Raw genomic sequence first — 19,911 nt, 5'->3', positions numbered from 1 at the left:
AGGTAGGAATCCGGGATATGGAGAGAAATAGGTCCGTTTATGCTCTGGTTTGAGTCACGTTGTTCGAACTGGCGAGAGCTTTCCGAGCTAAATGTTAGCTGATGACCGCTAGCAATGGTTTGCTAACTGATAGCTGGTAGGTAGCCTAGCTGGCTAGCTTCAGTTGAGGGATTCCAGATCCGAAGTAAATAGGAATACTTTCGGGGAAAAAGCAGATCCACGCCACATTGGGTTAGGGAGGTTGCAGGAGAGTATTTAGAGGTTGAGGTTTCGGAAAATATTTTTTAAAGATATGCGAAAAAAATATATATATATATACAAGGGACGGGACAAAGACGTCTGACTGCTATATCGTAGAGCATATACATCTGTTATCTTCTCTATCAAATTGGATATTGTGAAATCAGGCTAAAATTCGTTGGAGGAAAAGGAAGGACCTGATCATTTGGCTGAGAAAAGGTTATCTGCGTTTTATTCAGGCAGCTCGTGCATGGCCAGCTGCAGATCCTCCCTCACGACGTGGCTGTAGGCAGCGCAGCCTGCAGGAGCTCCAGGATGTGTCCTTTCAGCAGCTCAGCTCATGTTCAAGATGCAGCAACAGCTGACAGAATGAACTTCCGATAAAGTTACGTTCACACAATAATGCGATTGTTGTGGATAGTCTGGTTAATATAATAGTTCGTTTAATACGTTTACATGCTTTGCAAGAAGAACGACTTTCCCTAATAATGTGTTTACATGGACACATCTGAAATCAGGCTGATGGGAAATGCAGTAAATCGCCAATCAAAATAAACATTCTACCACAGTGACCATTATTTTTGTGAAGACTATTTGGTTCTGAGTTCGGACATGTAAAGTTTGTATGTGAAAATGATTCACTTGCACATGCGTAGAAAGATTGCTCAGAAAACCAGGTATGTTATCGGTGTATGCTTACACCGATTATTAAGATAAGCAGAGTTAGGTGTCAACATGACTAATACCATACTCGGCCTTCTGCCATAATCAGTTTAATATCGATTTTTTTTTGTGTGTGAATGTAAACGTATTGATGCCTTCACGGTTTTTTTTTGTGTTAACGATTAACCAATCACAACATTTTGTAACCTACCACTTGCATGATCTGTCATTAAATCATGACGGAAATGTAAAAGACTCAAACCTGTTTTCTACAGGGGTAATGCAGTTGCAGCAACAGTCGTGCAGTTGAAATTATTATAAATGTAGGCCTGTCATTATTTGGTGTCCAAAAATGTGTTCTAACCTATATCAATGGCGTGGTAGGCTGATGGTGCAATGAGGGAATGATTGCATACAGTAACCTATAGGTCTATTTTTGTAGGCTACTTATCTTTTCTGATAAATTGATTAGCTGCTGAAATGTATAACGGAAATGGTCCGTTTATCTATGCAGACGCATTATTTTGATGCTACTAATGGTAGTAAATATGTTTTTATTATCTATAAAGTTGATGTGCAGAAACATTGTCATTTTACTGGTATTGCATCATCATTCTGTTTCGCCTGCTAACGTACCAGAGTTATTTAGCTAAAACGACATTTGACCTACTTTTCTAAAACAATTTATGTTGGATAATGAACAGGTTTTAAGGATTAATAGCGGGTAGTGGCTATAGACTACATGTTGCTGGACTAAGTTTAGTGAAACACTTGTCTGCACAATGCTGTGTTGACTTTAATTCATTGTGCTATGTAGTGGTTATAAGTTATGTAACTATTTAAAATGGAGCCTTTTCACCACCCAACAACCACGACCCTGACTGTGATTAGCCTATCGACTGTATATCACCGCATAACTGGCATTATCTTGACACAGGGGTTGTGCGTAATGCTGTTACGCAATTAAACCTCCATGGAGTGTAGACTGCAGACTCACCTATGGTGGTGATGACTGTGATGGCAAAGTAAAAAGATCCAGCAAATTTCCACTGAACTCCGGCCCTGTGGGGCTCGGCCTCCATAATGATGGTCTCCAGTTTGCGGTAGTCGTCCTCACTAATGTTATATTTCCCTTGGAGACGCTTCTCCTCTGCCTCCAGCTGTTCTTTCTCCCGCATCTCGAAATCTGACTCCAGGGCATCGAACACCGCGGCCCCGACCAGCAGGTACGTGAACGTGCAGATGATCAGGGACAAGGTCCGCACGTTCTGCCGCTTCATGACCACCAGGATCCGGCGAGTGAGGGGCTCATGTCCCCTCGTATCCCCCGGGAAGGCTGCGCAGCAATCGGGAAAGCGTTGGCAGCGGCTGGAAGAGGAGGGACAGACTGGCGCGTGTTGGTGACGGTGGGTGCGCTGGACGGAGGAGCAGTAGTGGAGATTGCTAAGAGTGTGATCCCTGTAACAGGTCCCCAGATCCTGCTCCGGGTTCGCAGAGAGACACAGGAGACTGCTCGATCTCCGGGACCACGAGCCCTGCAGCCTAGAAACTCTGCGCAAAACCTGCCCAAACCAAGTCCTCCCGGCGCGTAGTGCCATCAACAAGCAGTTGCTAGATTCCTCTGTTGTCTTCTTATCGAAGTCAACGTTTTTATAACGAATTCAATTAAACACATATGGCAAACGAATGTTCGATTATTTTCGTTGTGAATCTGTAAATGTTTCATGCAGTATTTTCAGGTTGTGTATCATGCATTCCTGGAAGATTTAAAGAGAAGTGAACCGATCCACGAGAGGTTAGATGAGGGTGAAGCATCTTTTCGCATCTGCTCCCAGTAAGTTTCAATAAGCAGCAACCTGTTCATTTCGGCGCCTCATCCTCAAGTGGCAGGCTATTTTTAACAACGAACCATCCCCCCCCCCATTCGCACATAATTAATTGACTGTGTGGAATCCAGAAATACAGCTCAGAAATAGAAGACATCGCCCGAAGTTATTTCCATTTGATTCACAATGTGCTGTGTTGAGTCGTCGAAAAGACAGAGGGATAAATGAGAAGAGCGACACAACTGAGGATCCGGGAGGAAAAAAGGCTACTCACTCAATTGATTCGTGCTGTGGGGATCTGAACCCAGGCAATGATCAACACATTTAACCAAACAGAGATGTAACACTGTGCACAGCATAATTCGTGTCCATTGCGCATTTATATACTACATATTCCTTTCGTTATATCGGATCATATTGCCATGCTTTATTGTAAAGATACAACTATCCCAAAACCGTGACTTGAAGAACCACCTCGTGATCAATAAATCAACATTGACAACAGGTTCAGTTTCAAATGTTCCTTTCCTAGAATAGTGACGCGGTGTTCTGCCTCAGGACCAAAAGTGCATTGTCACTGTGTAGCCTACTTTAGCAACCAGGAGCAGACAAACCCAAAATATCGGTATAGCCTAACTGATAAATGACAGAATTGGAAATTTCACAAAATCCAAATAATTAATGATCCTGGTGCATGTCTCCCATTAGGCGCGCGGTGACTACCGGCTCAACTGCGAGCATCCATGTGCCCTCGAGGCTTGAGATTTCTCCGCGGGCTTACAATCAACTGGAGTTGAATTAGAAAAAAAGCATAGTTTTTTCCTCGTTAGTAGAAGTTACTTGAGGCCATGAATTAACGCTACTTTCAGAGGATAGAAAGACAGAGATGATGATGCCGAACACTGCGTGTCCTCACAGGCTACTGATGCTAAGTGTGTGGATTCTCTCAGCATCAAAGTTATCTCCTGTGAGAAGTGTGGCAGGCTAGACCATTTAAGAGACTGTTGCGATCTGATTATCCATCTGTTCTATTTTAGTACACTCTATTTTTAAGACATTTCAATTCTTGAACATGTTTTCTTCAATCAGTCTTCTCTGTTAATATCCCTCCCCACTTGTCACCCCACCCCTCTCCTCACCACAACTCCGGCAGCGACCACTACCACTCATTATCAATACGAGTTTACTTTCAAATACATGACTGCCTCACATATGATTGCTCTGCCAGCCAGGTTAGCTCAAATCTAATGAAACGCTAAATCGTTGTATGTGCCGGTAGCCAGTAGTCGCTGTCCATGGTGCTAGTTTACAGTCCGGGTTAGCATGCATGTGCACTGGAAGGACAAGGAAGTACCGTGCTGCAGCAGAAGATGCATCCATCTATGAAGATGGGTGTTCACAGACACCGTGTCAATTCCTCCGGTTCTTTTTCTGTTATTAGATATGCTCTAAGTCTGTATTTCCTTGATTGTGTAATTAACAACTCAAATATTTTAACAACATTTTGCAAAATTCAGAATTTCAGTTTAAATGAATTTCAGTGAAGGAAAATATAAATGCAACATGTAACAACTTCAAAGACTTTATTGAGTTGCAGTTCATATTTGGAAATCAGTCAATTGAAATAAAATAATTAGGCCCTAATCTATGGATTTCACATGACTGGGAATACAGATATTCATCTATTGGTCACAGATATCGTAATGAAAAAAAGATGGAGTGGATCAGAAAAGCAGTCAGTATCTGGTGTGACCACCATTTGCCTCATGCAGCGCTACACATCTCCTTTGCATAGAGTTAATTGATCAGGCTGATGATTGTGTCCTGTGGAATTTTGTCACACTCTTCCATGGCTGTGCGAAGTTGCTGGATATTGGAGGGAACTGGAACATGCTGTTGTACACCTCGATCCAGAGCATCCCAAACATGCTCAATGAGTACAGATCCTTGCGACATGGGGCCGTGTATTATCGCGCTGAAACATGAGGTCATGTTGGCCGATGAATGGCACGGCAATGGGCCTCAGGATCTCGTCACATTATCTCAAATTTACATGAAATGCAATTGTGCTCGTTGTCCGTAGTTTATGCCAGCTCATACCATAATCCCACCGCCACCATGGGGCACTCTGTTCACAATGTTGACATCAGCAAAATGCTCACCCACACAATGCCATACATGCTGTCTGCCATTTGCCCGGTACAGTTGAAACCAGGATTAATCCACGAAGAGCACACCAGTGTGCCAGTGGCCATCAAAGGTGAGCATTTGCCCACTGAAGTCGGTTACGACGCCAAACTGCAGTCAGGTCAAGACCCTGGTGAGGATGACGAGCACGCAGATAAGCTTCCTTGAGGTGATTTTTGACAGTTTGAGCAGAAATTCTTTGGTTGTTCAAACCCAGTTTCATCAGCTGTCTGAGTGGCTGGTGTCAGACAATCCTGCAGGTGAAGAAGTCGAATGTGGAAGTCCTGGGCTGGTGTGGTTATGCATGGTCTGCGGTTGTGATGCTGGTTTGATGTACTGTCAAATTCTGTAAAACAACGTTGGAGGCCGATTATGGTAGAGAAATTAACATTAAATTGTCTGGCAACAGCTCCGGTGAACATTTATGCAGTCAGCATGCCAATTGCAAACTCCTTCAACACTTGAGACATCTGTGGCATTGTGATGTGTGACAAAACTGCACATTTTAGAGTGGCCCCAGCACAAGGTGCACCTGTGGAATGATCATGCTGTTTAATCAGCTCTTGATATGCCACATCTGTCAGGTGAATGGATTATCCTGGCAAATGAGAAATTCTCTAACAGGGATGTAAACAAATTTGTGCCAAGATTTGAAAGAAATAAGCTTTTTGTGCGTATGGAACATCTCTGGGATCTTTTATTTCAGCTGATAAAACATAGGACCAACACTTTACTTACATGTTGCATTGATATTTTTGTTTAGCGTCTCTTTTAACATGGTGAACTGATAATTCCAAGGGGTAGATAGACCTATCAACCCATCCCTCTCACGTGCCCCTCTTTATCCAACAGAAAACAACACCTTAAGATTTCCACAGTTTGAAATCCAATTATCAAAATGAATGATCTACAGGATTTACATAAGATCACAGTTTTCACATTCTCAGGATCAATCTTTTGTCAGAAATTAAATACAGCTATCCTCTGGTCTGATGTCAGTTTCATTTGTATGGAAGACAGGCCTCAGAGTGCACCCAATCCACTCACTGTAATCAAGGCAATGTAGTGCCAATCCTTCAATACACTCTGACTCCATAATTGTGTCTTTTGTCTTTTGAGAGAAGTGTGAACTTAAAATCCCCTTGAACTTCATGATAGCATACTTAAATACGCTCAACTGTCAGTTCTCTGCCTTCTAAGGGGCCATAGGGAAAACTCATCCCTAAGGAAGGCTCACATGATCTAATGTGAACCATGGCTAATCAGAAAACAAAAACCTTTGGTCCTTTCTGAGAAGGGTCGTACTGGATATTAGTCTATGCCAGATGCCCAGCCCTCCTCCTAGAGAGATACTGAGTGTGCAGGGGTTTGATCTAGTCCAACTCCCATCTGATTCAGAAAAGCAAGGTCCTGATAAACAGCAGGGGCAGCAGGTAACCTAGTGGTTAAAGTGTTGGACTAGTAACCGAAAGGTTGCAAAATCAAATCCCCGAGCTGACAAGGTAAAAATCTATTAAAGTAGGTTTGGAGCAAAAACCTATAGGAGGGCTATACTATAGATCCCCAGGAATAGGGTGACTGGCTACCCCGTAGTACATTTTTTACCATCATTTGAGAGTTACTGGGATGAAAATGATCAATGAGTCCCTCCAAGTTTATTAAGTGAAGTGCCCTTCACATTTTAATTAGCCCAGAGTGCTTTCTGTTGTAAGTTACTGATGGGTAGCACAGTTATCTGCCCTAAACCTCTCCCTCATAGTCAACAAAATGAAGGATCATGGACTATACCGGAGACAGCAGAGAGAGCACGCCCCCATCCACATTGATGGGGCTACAGAGGAGATGGTCAAACGCTTCAAGTTCCTTGTCGTGCACATCACTGACAACCTGAAATGGTCCCTTCACACAGACATTGTGGGGAAGAAGGAGCAATAGCGCCTATTAAACCTCAGGAGGTTGAATAAATTCCACTTGGCCCTTAAGACCCTCACAAACTTCTACCGATGCACCATTAAGAGCATCCCAATCCATCATCAGTGGAAAAATGTCAGTGTCACAGGAAGGCCAAGAAGAGGATCAAGGACCTCAGCCATCTGAGCCAAGGCCTGTACAACCCGTTACCATCTAGAAAGCAGAGACAGTACATGTGCATCAAAGCTCGGATCCTAGCCGGCCTCTGCCGAGTACCCTGACCTGAACCTTAGTCAATGTTACTAACCAGCTACCACCCGATACTCTACCCTGCACCGTAGACTGAACACTGGTCATATTAATAACATTTACATACTGTTTTAACCAATTTATATGCACAGTGCATTCAGAAAGTATTCAGACACCTTGACTTTTTCCACATTTCATGTTAAAGCCTTATTCTAAAATGTATTTAAAAAATATTCCTCATCTAGCTACACACAATACCCCATCAAGACAAAGCAAAAACATAACATTTGCATAAGTATTCAGACACTTTACTCAGTACTTTGTTGAAGAACCTTTGGCAGCGATTACAGCCTCAAGTCTTCTTATGTAAGATGCTACAAGTTTGGCACACCTGTATTTGGGGAGTTTTTCCCATTCTTCTCTGCAAATTTTCTCAAGTTCTGTCAGGATGGATGGGGAGCATCACTGCACAGCTATTTCCAGGTCTCTCCAGAGATGTTCGATCGGGTTGAAGTCCGGGCTCTGACTGGGCCACTCTAGGTCATTCAGAGACTTGTCCTGAAGCCACTCATGCGTCGTCTTGGCTGTGTGCTAAGGGTCATTGTCCTGTTGAACCTTTGCCCCAGTCTGAGGTCCTGAGAGCTCTGGAGCAGGTTTTCATCAAGGATCTCTCTATACTTTGCTCCGTTCATCTTTCCCTTGATTCTGACTAGTCTCCCAGTCCCTGACACTGAAAAACATCCCCACAGCATGATGCGGCTACCCGTATGCTTCACCTTAGGGATGGTGCCAGGTTTCCTCCAGAAATTAGGCTTGGCATTCAGGCCAAAGAGTTCAATCTTGGTTTCATCAAGAGTTTGCCTTTTGGCAAACTCAAAGCGGGCTTTCATGTGCCTTTTACTGGGGAGTAGATTCTGTCTGGCCACTCTAACATAAAGGCCTGATTGGTGGAGTGCTGCAGAGTCCTTCTGGAAGATTAGCCCATCTCCACAGAGGAACTTTAGAGCTCTGTCAGAGTAACCATCAGGCTCTTGGTCACCTCCCTGACTAAGGCCCTTCTCCCCCGATTGCTCAGTTTGGCTGGGCGACCAACTCTAGGAAGAGTCTTGGTGCTTCCAAACTTCTTCCATTTAAGAATGATGGAGGCCACTGTGTTCTTGGGGACCTTCAATGCTGTAGAAATATTTTGGTGCCTTTCCCCAGATCTGTGCCTCAACACAATCCTGTCTTGGAGAGTTATGGACAATTCCATCATCCTCATGGCTTGGTTTTTGTTCTGACATGCACTGTCAACTGTGGGACCTTTTATAAACAGGTGATCTTTACACCACTCTAGCTGACACTTAGCATTGCACATGGTGATCTTAGGCTTGTGTGTGGCTGCTCGGCCATGGAAACCCATTTCATGAAGCTCTAAACTAACAGTTCTTGTGCTGACGTTGCTTCCAGAGGTAGTTTGGAACTCGTTAGTGAGTGTTGCAACCAAGGACAGATTTTTACACGCTTCGCGAGTCAGCACTCATCCTTATATAGACAAGTGTGTGCCTTTCGAAAACATATCCCATTAATTGAATTTACCACAGGTCGACTCCAATCAAGTTGTAGAAATATCTCAAGGATGATCAATGAAATAGGATGCACCTGAGATCAATTTCGAGTCTCATGGCAAAAGGTCTGAATACTTATGTAAACAATGTATTTTTATATATTTTTATACATTTGCAAAAATGCATAAAACCCTGTTTTTGCTTTGTCATTATGTGGTATTGTGTGTAGATTGCTGCAGATGTTTTTTAAATCCATTTTAGAATAAGGCTGTAACTTAACAACATGTGGAATAAGTCAAGGGATCTGAATACTTTCCAAAGGCACTGTATATGTATATATAGTGCCTTCAGAACGTATTCATACCCCTTTACTTATTCCACATTTTGTTGTGTATATATATATATTGCTAGGCATTACTGCGATGTTGGAACTAAAGCACAAGCATTTCGCTGCACCTGCGATAACATCTGCAAATCTGTGCACCGACCAATAAACCTTGATTTTATTTTGATTGACCACATCCCATTTCAACACTAACCCTCAACTAAACCTAACCCTAACCTTAACCCTGGCCTCAACCAAACCTAACCCTAACCTCAACCAAACCTGACCCTAACCTTAACCCTAGTCTCAACTAAACCTAACCCTAACCTTAACCCTAGCCTCAACAAAACCTTAACCCTAGCCTCAACCAAACCTAATCCTAACCCTAGTCTCAACCAAACCTAACCCTAACCTTAACACTAGCCTCAACCTAACCTAACCCAACCTTAACCCTCAACCAAACCTAACCCTAACCCTAGTCTCAACCAAACCTAACCCTAACCTTAACCCTAGCCTCAACCAAACCTAACCCTAGATTAATGTCCACATCCCTGTTCAACCCTAACCCTTGTCTCAACCAAACCTAACCCTAACCTTAACAATAGCCTCAACCAAACCTAACCCTAGCTTCATGTCCACATCCCTGTTCAACCCTAACCCTTGTATCAACCAAACCTAACCCTAACCTTAACCCTGGCCTCAACCAAACCTAACGCTGACCTTAACCCAAGTCTCAACCAAACCTAACCCTAACCTTAACCCTAGCCTCGACCAAACCTAACCCTAACCCTAACCCTAGTCTCAACCAAACCTAACCCTAACCTTAACCCTAGTCTCAACTAAACCTAACGCTAACCTTAACCCGAGCCTCAACCAAACCGAACCCGAACCTTAACCCTAGCCTCAACCAAACCTAACCCTAACCCTAACCCTAGTCTCAACCAAACCTAACCCTAACCTTAGCACTAGCCTCAACCAAACCTAACCCAACCTTAACCCTCAACCAAACCTAACCCTAACCTTAACCCTAGTCTCAACCAAACCTAACCCTAACCTTAACACTAGCCTCAACCAAACCTAACCCTAACCTTAACCCTCAAACAAACCTAACCCTAACCCTAACCCTAGCCTCAACCAAACCTAACCCTAGCTTCATGTCCACATCCCTGTTCAACCCTAACCCTTGTCTCAACCAAACCTAACCCTACCATTAACCCTAGCCTCAACCAAACCTAACCCTAGCTTCATGTCCACATCCCTGTTCAACCCTAACCCTTGTATCAACCAAAACTAACCCTAACCTTAACCCTGGCCTCAACCAAACCTAACCCTAAACTTAACCCTAGTCTCAACCAAACCTAACCCTAAGCTTAACCCTAGTCTCAACCAAACCTAACCCTAACCTTCACCCTAGTCTCAACTAAACCTAACCCTAACCTTAACCCTAGCCTCAACCAAACCTAACCCTAACCTTAACCCTAGCCTCGACCAGACCTAACCCTAACCCTAACCCTAGTCTCAACCAAACCTAACCCTAACCCTAACCCTAACCCTAGTCTCAATCAAACCTAACACTAACCTTAACCCTAGTCTCAACCAAATCTAACCCTAACCTTAAAACTAGACTCAACCAAACCTAACCCTAACCTTAACCCTAAACCAAACCTAACCCTAACCCTAGTCTCAACCAAACCTAACCCTAACCTTAACCCTCAACCAAACCTAACCCTAACCTTAACCCTAGCCTCAACCAAACCTAACCCTAACCTTAACCCTAGCCTCGACCAGACCTAACCCTAACCTTAACCCTATCCTCAACAAAACCTAACCCTAGCTTCATGTCCACAGCCCTGTTCAACCCTAACCCTTGTCTCAACCAAACCTAATCCTAACCTTAACCCTAGCCTCAACAAAACCTAACCCTAGCTTCATGTCCACATCCCTGTTCAACCCTAACCCTTGTCTCAACCAAACCTAACCCTAACCTTAACCCCAGTCTCAACCAAACCTAACCCTAACCTTAACCCTAGACTCAACCAAACCTAACCCTAATCTCAACTCTAGTCTCAACCAAACCTAACCCTAACCTTAACTCTTGTCTCAACCACAACCCTAACCCTAGCTTCATATCCACATCCCTGTTCAACCCTAATCCTTGTCTCAACCAAACCTAACCCTAACCTTAACCCTAGTCTCAACCAAACCTAACCCTAACCCTAGCCTCAACCAAACCTAACCCTAACCTTAACCCAAGTCTCAACCAAACCTAACCCTAACCTTAACCCTAGCCCCAACCAAACCTAACCCTAACCTTAACCCTAGCCCCAACCAAACCTAACCCTAACCTTAACTCATGTCTCAACCACAACCCTAACCCTAACCCTAGTCTCAACCAAACCTAACCCTAACCCTAACCCTTGTCTCAAACAAACCTAACCCTAACCCAAACCCTAACCTTAACCCTAGTCTCAACCAAACCTAACCCTGACCTTAACCCTAGCCCCAACCAAACCTAACCCTAACCTTAACTCATGTCTCAACCACAACCCTAACCCTAACCCTAGTCTCAACCAAACCTAACCCTAACCCTAACCCTTGTCTCAACCACAGCCCTAACCCTAACCCTAACCCTTGTCTCAACCAAACCTAACCCTAACCCTAACCCTTGTATCAACCAAACCTAACCTTAACTGTTGTCTCAACCAAACCTAACCCTAACCTTAACCCTCAACCAAACCTAACCCTAACCTTAACCCTAGCCTCAACCAAACCTAACCCTAACCTTAACCCTATCCTCAACAAAACCTAACCCTAGCTTCATGTCCACAGCCCTGTTCAACCCTAACCCTTGTCTCAACCAAACCTAACCCTAACCTTAACCCTAGCCTCAACCAAACCTAACCCTAGATTCATGTCCACATCCCTGTTCAACCCTAACCCTTGTCTCAACCAAACCTAACCCTAACCTTAACCCCAGTCTCAACCAAACCTAACCCTAACCTTAACCCTAGACTCAACCAAACCTAACCCTAATCTCAACTCTAGTCTCAACCAAACCTAACCCTAACCTTAACTCTTGTCTCAACCACAACCCTAACCCTAGCTTCATATCCACATCCCTGTTCAACCCTAATCCTTGTCTCAACCAAACCTAACCCTAACCTTAACCCAAGTCTCAACCAAACCTAACCCTAACCTTAACCCTAGCCCCAACCAAACCTAACCCTAACCTTAACCCTAGCCCCAACCAAACCTAACCCTAACCTTAACTCATGTCTCAACCACAACCCTAACCCTAACCCTAGTCTCAACCAAACCTAACCCTAACCCTAAACCTTGTCTCAAACAAACCTAACCCTAACCCAAACCCTAACCTTAACCCTAGTCTCAACCAAACCTAACCCTGACCTTAACCCTAGCCCCAACCAAACCTAACCCTAACCTTAACTCATGTCTCAACCACAACCCTAACCCTAACCCTAGTCTCAACCAAACCTAACCCTAACCCTAACCCTTGTCTCAACCAAACCTAACCCTAACCCTAACCCTTGTATCAACCAAACCTAACACTAACCCTTGTCTCAACCACAGCCCTAACCCTAACCCTAACCCTTGTCTCAACCAAACCTAACCCTAACCCTAACCCTTGTATCAACCAAACCTAACCTTAACTGTTGTCTCAACCAAACCTAACCCTAACCTTAACCCTAGTCTCAACCAAACCTAACCCTAACCCTAACCCTAGTCTCAACCAAACCTAACCCTAACCCTAACCCTTGTCTCAACCAAACCTAACCCTAACCCTAACCCTTGTATCAACCAAACCTAGCCCTAACCTTAACTTTAGTCTATACCACAATCCTAGACCCAGTCTCAACCAAACCTAACCCTAACCTTAACTCTAGTCTCAACCACAATCCTAGCCCAAGTCTCAACCAAACCTAACCCTAACCCTAACCCTTGTCTCAACCACAATCCTAGCCCTAGTCTCAACCAAACCTAACCCTAACCTTAACTCTAGTCTCAACCACAACCCTAACCCTAGTCTCAACCAAACCTAACCCTAACCTTTACCCCAGTCTCAACCAAACCTAACCCTAACCCTAACCCTAGCCTCAACCAAACCTAACCCTAGCTTCATGTCCACACCCCTGTTCAACCCTAACCCTTGTCTCAACCAAACCTAACCCTAACCTTAACCCTAGACTCAACCAAACCTAACCCTAACCTCAACTATAGTCTCAACCAAACCTAACCCTAACCTTAACTCTTGTCTCAACCACAACCCTAACCCTAGCTTCATATCCACATCCCTGTTCAACCCTAATCCTTGTCTCAACCAAACCTAACCCTAACCTTAACCCAAGTCTCAACCAAACCTAACCCTAACCTTAACCCTAGTCTCAACCAAATCTAACCCTGACCTTAACCCTAGCCCCAACCAAACCTAACCCTAACCTTAACTCATGTCTCAACCACAATCCTAACCCTAACCCTAGTCTCAACCAAACCTAACCCAAACCCTAACCCTTGTCTCAACCAAACCTAACCCTAACCCTAACCCTTGTATCAACCAAACCTAACCCTAACCCTAGTCTCAACCACAGCCCTAACCCTAACCCTAACCCTTGTCTCAACTAAACCTAACCCTAACCCTAACCCTTGTATCAACCAAACCTAACCTTAACTGTTGTCTCAACCAAACCTAACCCTAACCTTAACCCTAGTCTCAACCAAACCTAACCCTAACCTTAACCCTAACCCTAGCCTCAACCAAACCTAACCCTAACCCTTGTCTCAACCACAACCCTAACCCTAGTCTTAACCAAACCTAACCCTAACCCTTGTCTCAACCACAACCCTAACCCTAGTCTCAACCAAACCTAACCCTTACAACTCTAGTCTCAACCAAACCTAACCCTAACCCTAACCCTTGTCTCAACCACAATCCTAGCCCTAGTCTCAACCAAACCTAACCCTAACCTTAACTCTAGTCTCAACCACAATCCTAGCCCTCGTCTCAACCAAACCTAACCCTAACCTTAACTCTAGTCTAAAACACAATCCTCGCTCTAGTCTCCACCAAACCTAGCCCTAACCTTAACTTTAGTCTATACCACAATCCTAGCCCCAGTCTCAACCAAACCTAACCCTAACCTTAACTCTAGTCTCAACCACAATCCTAGCCCAAGTCTCAACCAAACCTAACCCTAAACCTAACCCTTGTCTCAACCACAATCCTAGCCCTAGTCTCAACCAAACCTAACCCTAACCTTTACCCCAGTCTCAACCAAACCTAACCCTAACCCTAACCCAAGTCTCAACCAAACCTAACCCTAACCCTAACCCTTGTCTCAACCACAATCCTAGCCCTAACCTTAACTCATGTCTCAACCACAATCCTAGCCCTAGTCTCAACCAATCCTAACCTTAACCTTAACTCTAGTCTCAACCACAATCCTAGCCCTAGTCTCAACCAAACCTAACCCTAACCTTAACTCTAGTCTTAACCAAACCTAACTCTAACCTTAACTCTAGTCTCAACCAAACCTAACCCTAACCTTAACTCTCGTCTCAACCAAACCTAACTCTAACATTAACTCTAGTCTCAACCACAATCCTAGCCCTAGTCTCAACCAAACCTAACCCTAACCTTAACTCTAGTCTCAACCAAACCTAACTCTAACCTTAACTCTAGTCTCAACCACAATCCTAGCCCAAGTCTCAACCAAACCTAACCCTAACCCTAACCCTTGTCTCAACCACTATCCTAGCCCTAGTCTCAACCAAACCTAACCTTAACCTTAACTCTAGTCTCAACCACAATCCTAGCCCTAGTCTCAACCAAACCTAACCCTAACCTTAACTCTAGTCTCAACCAAACCTAACTCTAACCTTAACTCTAGTCTCAACCAAACCTAACCCTAACCTTAACTCTAGTCTCAACCACAATCCTAGCCCTAGTCTCAACCAAACCTAACCCTAACCTTAACTCTAGTCTCAACCAAACCTAACCCTAACTTTAACTCTAGTCTCAACCACAATCCTAGCCCTAGTCTCAACCAAACCTAACCCTAACCTTAACTCTAGTCTCAACCACAATCCTAGCCTTAGTCTCAACCAAACCTAACCCTAACCTTAACTCTAGTCTCAACCACAATCCTAGCCCTAGTCTCAACCAAACCTAACCCTAACCTTAACTCTAGTCTCAACCACAATCCTAGCCTTAGTCTCAACCAAACCTAACCCTAACTTTAACTCTAGTCTCAACCACAATCCTAGCCCTAGTCTCAACCAAACCTAACCCTAACCCTAACCCTTGTCTCAACCACAATCCTAGCCCTCGTCTCAACCAAACCTAACCCTAACCTTAACTCTAGTCTCAACCACAATCCTAGCCCTCGTCTCAACCAAACCTAACCCTAACCTTAACTCTAGTCTAAAACACAATCCTCGCTCTAGTCTCCACCAAACCTAGCCCTAACCTTAACTTTAGTCTATACCACAATCCTAGCCCCAGTCTCAACCAAACCTAACCCTAACCTTAACTCTAGTCTCAACCACAATCCTAGCCCAAGTCTCAACCAAACCTAACCCTAAACCTAACCCTTGTCTCAACCACAATCCTAGCCCTAGTCTCAACCAAACCTAACACTAACCTTAACTCTAGTCTCAACCACAATCCTAGCCCTAGTCTCAACCAAACCTAACCCTAACCTTAACTCTAGTCTCAACCACAATCCTAGCCCTAACCTTAACTCATGTCTCAACCACAATCCTAGCCCTAGTCTCAACCAATCCTAACCTTAACCTTAACTCTAGTCTCAACCACAATCCTAGCCCTAGTCTCAACCAAACCTAACCCTAACCTTAACTCTAGTCTTAACCAAACCTAACTCTAACCTTAACTCTAGTCTCAACCAAACCTAACCCTAACCTTAACTCTCGTCTCAACCAAACCTAACTCTAACATTAACTCTAGTCTCAACCACAATCCTAGCCCTAGTCTCAACCAAACCTAACCCTAACCTTAACTCTAGTCTCAACCAAACCTAACTCTAACCTTAACTCTAGTCTCAACCACAATCCTAGCCCAAGTCTCAACCAAACCTAACCCTAACCCTAACCCTTGTCTCAACCACTATCCTAGCCCTAGTCTCAACCAAACCTAACCTTAACCTTAACTCTAGTCTCAACCACAATCCTAGCCCTAGTCTCAACCAAACCTAACCCTAACCTTAACTCTAGTCTCAACCAAACCTAACTCTAACCTTAACTCTAGTCTCAACCAAACCTAACCCTAACCTTAACTCTCGTCTCAACCAAAACTAACTCTAACCTTAACTCTAGTCTCAACCACAATCCTAGCCCTAGTCTCAACCAAACCTAACCCTAACCTTAACTCTAGTCTCAACCAAACCTAACCCTAACTTTAACTCTAGTCTCAACCACAATCCTAGCCCTAGTCTCAACCAAACCTAACCCTAACCTTAACTCTAGTCTCAACCACAATCCTAGCCTTAGTCTCAACCAAACCTAACCCTAACCTTAACTCTAGTCTCAACCACAATCCTAGCCCTAGTCTCAACCAAACCTAACCCTAACCTTAACTCTAGTCTCAACCACAATCCTAGCCTTAGTCTCAACCAAACCTAACCCTAACTTTAACTCTAGTCTCAACCACAATCCTAGCCCTAGTCTCAACCAAACCTAACCCTAACCTTAACTCTAGTCTCAACCACAATCCTAGCCTTAGTCTCAACCAAACCTAACCCTAACCTTAACTCTAGTCTCAACCACAATCCTAGCCTTAGTCTCAACCAAACCTAACCCAAACCTTAACTCTAGTCTCAACCACAATCCTAGCCCTAGTCTCAACCAAACCTAACCCTAACCTTAACTCTAGTCTCAACCACAATCCTAGCCCTATTATGTGCTTCAATTATGAAATCCAGACGTTTTATGGCATGATGTTTACAGTGGAATTAGCCCAGAGTGCTTTCTATTGGAAGATACTGATGGGCCTCTCCCATCTGAATTCATTTTAGGAAGAGAGAGGGCTGGTGATGGGGTACAATCACTGGAAAATAACAAAGTTTCTACACTGTAATGAATAAATCAAGTTTCCAACCGTGCTTAACTGCAACCATTTGGAGTCTGAATAGCTACTTCAGTCAACACTGTCTGGATGGTTGTTTATTTTATGTATCCTTTTCTGAACTAGGCAAGTCAGTTAAGAACACATTCTTATTTACGATGACGGCCTACACCGGCCAAACCCGGACGACGCTGGGCCAATTGTGCGCTTCCCTATGTGACTCCCAATCACGGCCGGTTGTGATACAGCCCGGATTCAAACCAAGGTGTCTGTAGTGACGTCTCTCGCACTGAGATGCAGTGCTGTAGACCACTGCACCACTCGGGAGCCCCAGTGTTCTATCTATACCATCTATATATAACTCCATATTTTCTACTCATCTCTCGTGTTTCTGCTCTCCTCCCACCTACAGAGCTGTACATATTCCTGGAGAATAGTAAAAAATAGAGTTGGATAACAGCAGCAGGGGCCTCCAGTACTTTAGAGAATGTCTCCATGGTAAAGACAGACTGAATCACTAGATGAGGGTGATTTTCCTCAATAGAGTAGCTATCAGCAAAGTCAGAGCTTGAAAGGGCATGGGGTGTTGGTTCAGGAAAGTATATCTATTCTTTTGTGTGTGTGTGTGTGGGGGGGGGGGTCGAGATGACATGATACTAATGTGGTTTAATGCAGTTTTCGGGATGTATTGGAAATTGCCAAATATAAAGCCTCTGTGTGTTAAATACAATATACTGTACAACTATGGACAGAAAAATATTTGTTCATTTTGGTGAGATTCTAAAAAAAAAGCATTATGTGAAATATATGATCAATTCTGCTATGAGCACATAGTGTAAATATCTTTTAACCACTTTTATTTCTCTCTCTCTCTCTCTCTCTCTCTCTCTCTTTCCATTCATTTCCCTCACTTTGGTAGTTTCATTCACTCTTTTCTATCTCTCTCTCGCTCTCTCTGTCTGTTTGTCTCTCTCTTTCTCTCTCTGTGCGTCTCTCTCTTTCTCTTTCTCTCTCTGTTCGTCTCTCTTTCTCTCTCTGTTAGTTTCTCTCTCTCTCTCTCTCTCTCTCTTTCCATTCATTTCCCTCACTTTGGTAGTTTCATTCACTCTTTTCCATCTCTCTCTCTCTAGCTCTCTCTCTCTCTCTCTGTTCATCTCGCTCTCTCTTTCTCTGTTTGTCTCTACTCTCTCTCTCTCTCTCTCTCTCTCTCTCTGTCTCTCTCTTTCTCTCTCTCTGAGCCTCTCACTTTCTCTCTCTGTTCGTCTCTCCCTCACTCTTTCTCTCTCTGTTCGTCTCTCTTTCTCTCTGTTAGTTTCTCTCTCTCTCTCTCTCTCTTTCCATTCATTTCCCTCACTTTGGTAGTTTCATTCACTCTTTTCTATCTCTCTCTCCCTCTCTCTCTTTCTCTCTCTGTGCGTCTCTCTCTCTTTCTCTCACTCTGTGCATCTCCCTCTCCATTTCTCTCTCTGTGCGTCTCTCTCTTTCTCTCTCTGTGCGTTTCTCTCTTTCTCTCTCTGTGCGTCTCTCTCTTTCTCTCTCTGTGCGTCTCCCTCTCCATTTCTCTCTCTGTGCGTCTCTCTCTTTCTCTCTCTGTGCGTCTCTCACTTTCTCTCTCTGTTCGTCTCTCTCTCACTCTGTCTCTCTCTGTTAGTTTTTCTCACGCTCTCTCTCTCTCTCTCTCTCTCTCTCTCTCTCTCTCTCTCACTTTCCATTCATTTCCCTCACTTTGGTAGTTTCATTCACTCTTTTCTATCTCTCTCTCTCTCTCACTCTCTCTTTCTCTGTTTGTCTCTATTCTGTCTCTCTCTCTCTGTTTCTCTCTCTGTGTGTCTCTCTCTCTGTTTCTCTCTCTGTTTGTCTCTCTCTTTGTTTCTCTCTCTGTGTGTCTCTCTCTTTGTTTCTCTCTCTATGTGTATCTCTCTCTCTTTCTCTCTCTGTTTGGCTCTCTCTTTGTTTCTCTCTCTGTGTGTCTCTCTCTCTGTTTCTCTCTCTGTTTGTCTCTCTCTCTCTGTCTCTCTCTCTCTCTATTAGTGTCTCTCTCTCTTTCTCGCTCTGTTCATCTCTTTCTCTCTCACTGTTCGTTTCATTCTCTCTCTCTGCTCGTTTCCTTCTCTCTCTCTGTTCGTTTCCTTCTCTCTCTATTTGTTTCATTCTCTCTGTTCGTTTCATTCATTCTCTCTCTTTCTGTTCGTTTCTTTCTGTTCGTTTAATTCTCGCTCTCTCTGTTCGTGTCATTCTCTCTCTCTGTTCGTTTCATTCTCTCTCTCTCTCTCTGTTAGTTTCATGCTCTCTGTCTCTTTCTGTTCGTTTCATTCTCTCTCTCTGTTCGTTTCCTTCTCTCTCTCTGTTCATTTCATTCTCTCTCTCTGATCACTTCATTCTCTCTCTCTCTTTCTGTTCGTTTCATTCTCGCTCTCTCTGTTCGTGTCATTCTCTCTCTCTGTTCGTTTCATTCTCTCTCTCTCTTTCCTGTACGTTTCATTCTCTCTCTCTCTCTGTTCGTTTCATGCTCTCTCTCTCTTTCTGTTCGTTTCATTCTCTCTCTCTGTTTCATTCTCTCTCTCTGTTCATTTCCTTCTCTCTCTCTGTTCGTTTAATTCTCTCTCTGTTCGTTTCATTCTCTCTCTGTTCTTTCTGTTCGTTTCATTCTCGCTCTCTCTGTTTGTGTCCTTCTCTCTCTTTGTTTGTTTCATTCTCTCTCTTTCTGTTCATTTCATTCTCTCTCTCTCTTTCTGTTCATTTCCTTCTCTCTCTCTGTTCGTTTCATTCTTTCTCTCTCTTTCTGTTCGTTTCCTTCTCTCTCTGTTCGTTTCCTTCTCTCTCTCTGTTCGTTTCATTCTTTCTCTCTCTTTCTGTTCGTTTCAT

At 43.7% G+C, this 19,911-nt stretch overlaps 1 protein-coding gene across 1 annotated transcript in view; it reads right to left on the bottom strand.

Annotated features, from left to right (window-relative positions):
• Window positions 1-2,967, bottom strand: part of LOC135552074 (potassium channel subfamily K member 9-like) — a 44,625-nt gene extending 41,658 nt beyond the window's left edge. Inside the window, exon 1 of the mRNA XM_064983457.1 lies at window positions 1,901-2,967. Within this exon, the coding sequence (XP_064839529.1) occupies window positions 1,901-2,501 (601 nt within the window). The 5' untranslated portion in view covers window positions 2,502-2,967. The remainder of the gene's footprint in view (window positions 1-1,900) is intronic.
• Between the last annotated feature and the right edge of the window lie 16,944 nt (window positions 2,968-19,911).

This window comes from Oncorhynchus masou, chromosome 13, assembly GCF_036934945.1.
Source record: "Oncorhynchus masou masou isolate Uvic2021 chromosome 13, UVic_Omas_1.1, whole genome shotgun sequence".
NCBI lineage: Eukaryota > Metazoa > Chordata > Actinopteri > Salmoniformes > Salmonidae > Oncorhynchus > Oncorhynchus masou.
Note: the sequence above shows the minus strand (reverse complement) of the source record. Positions and strands in the feature narration are given on the sequence as shown.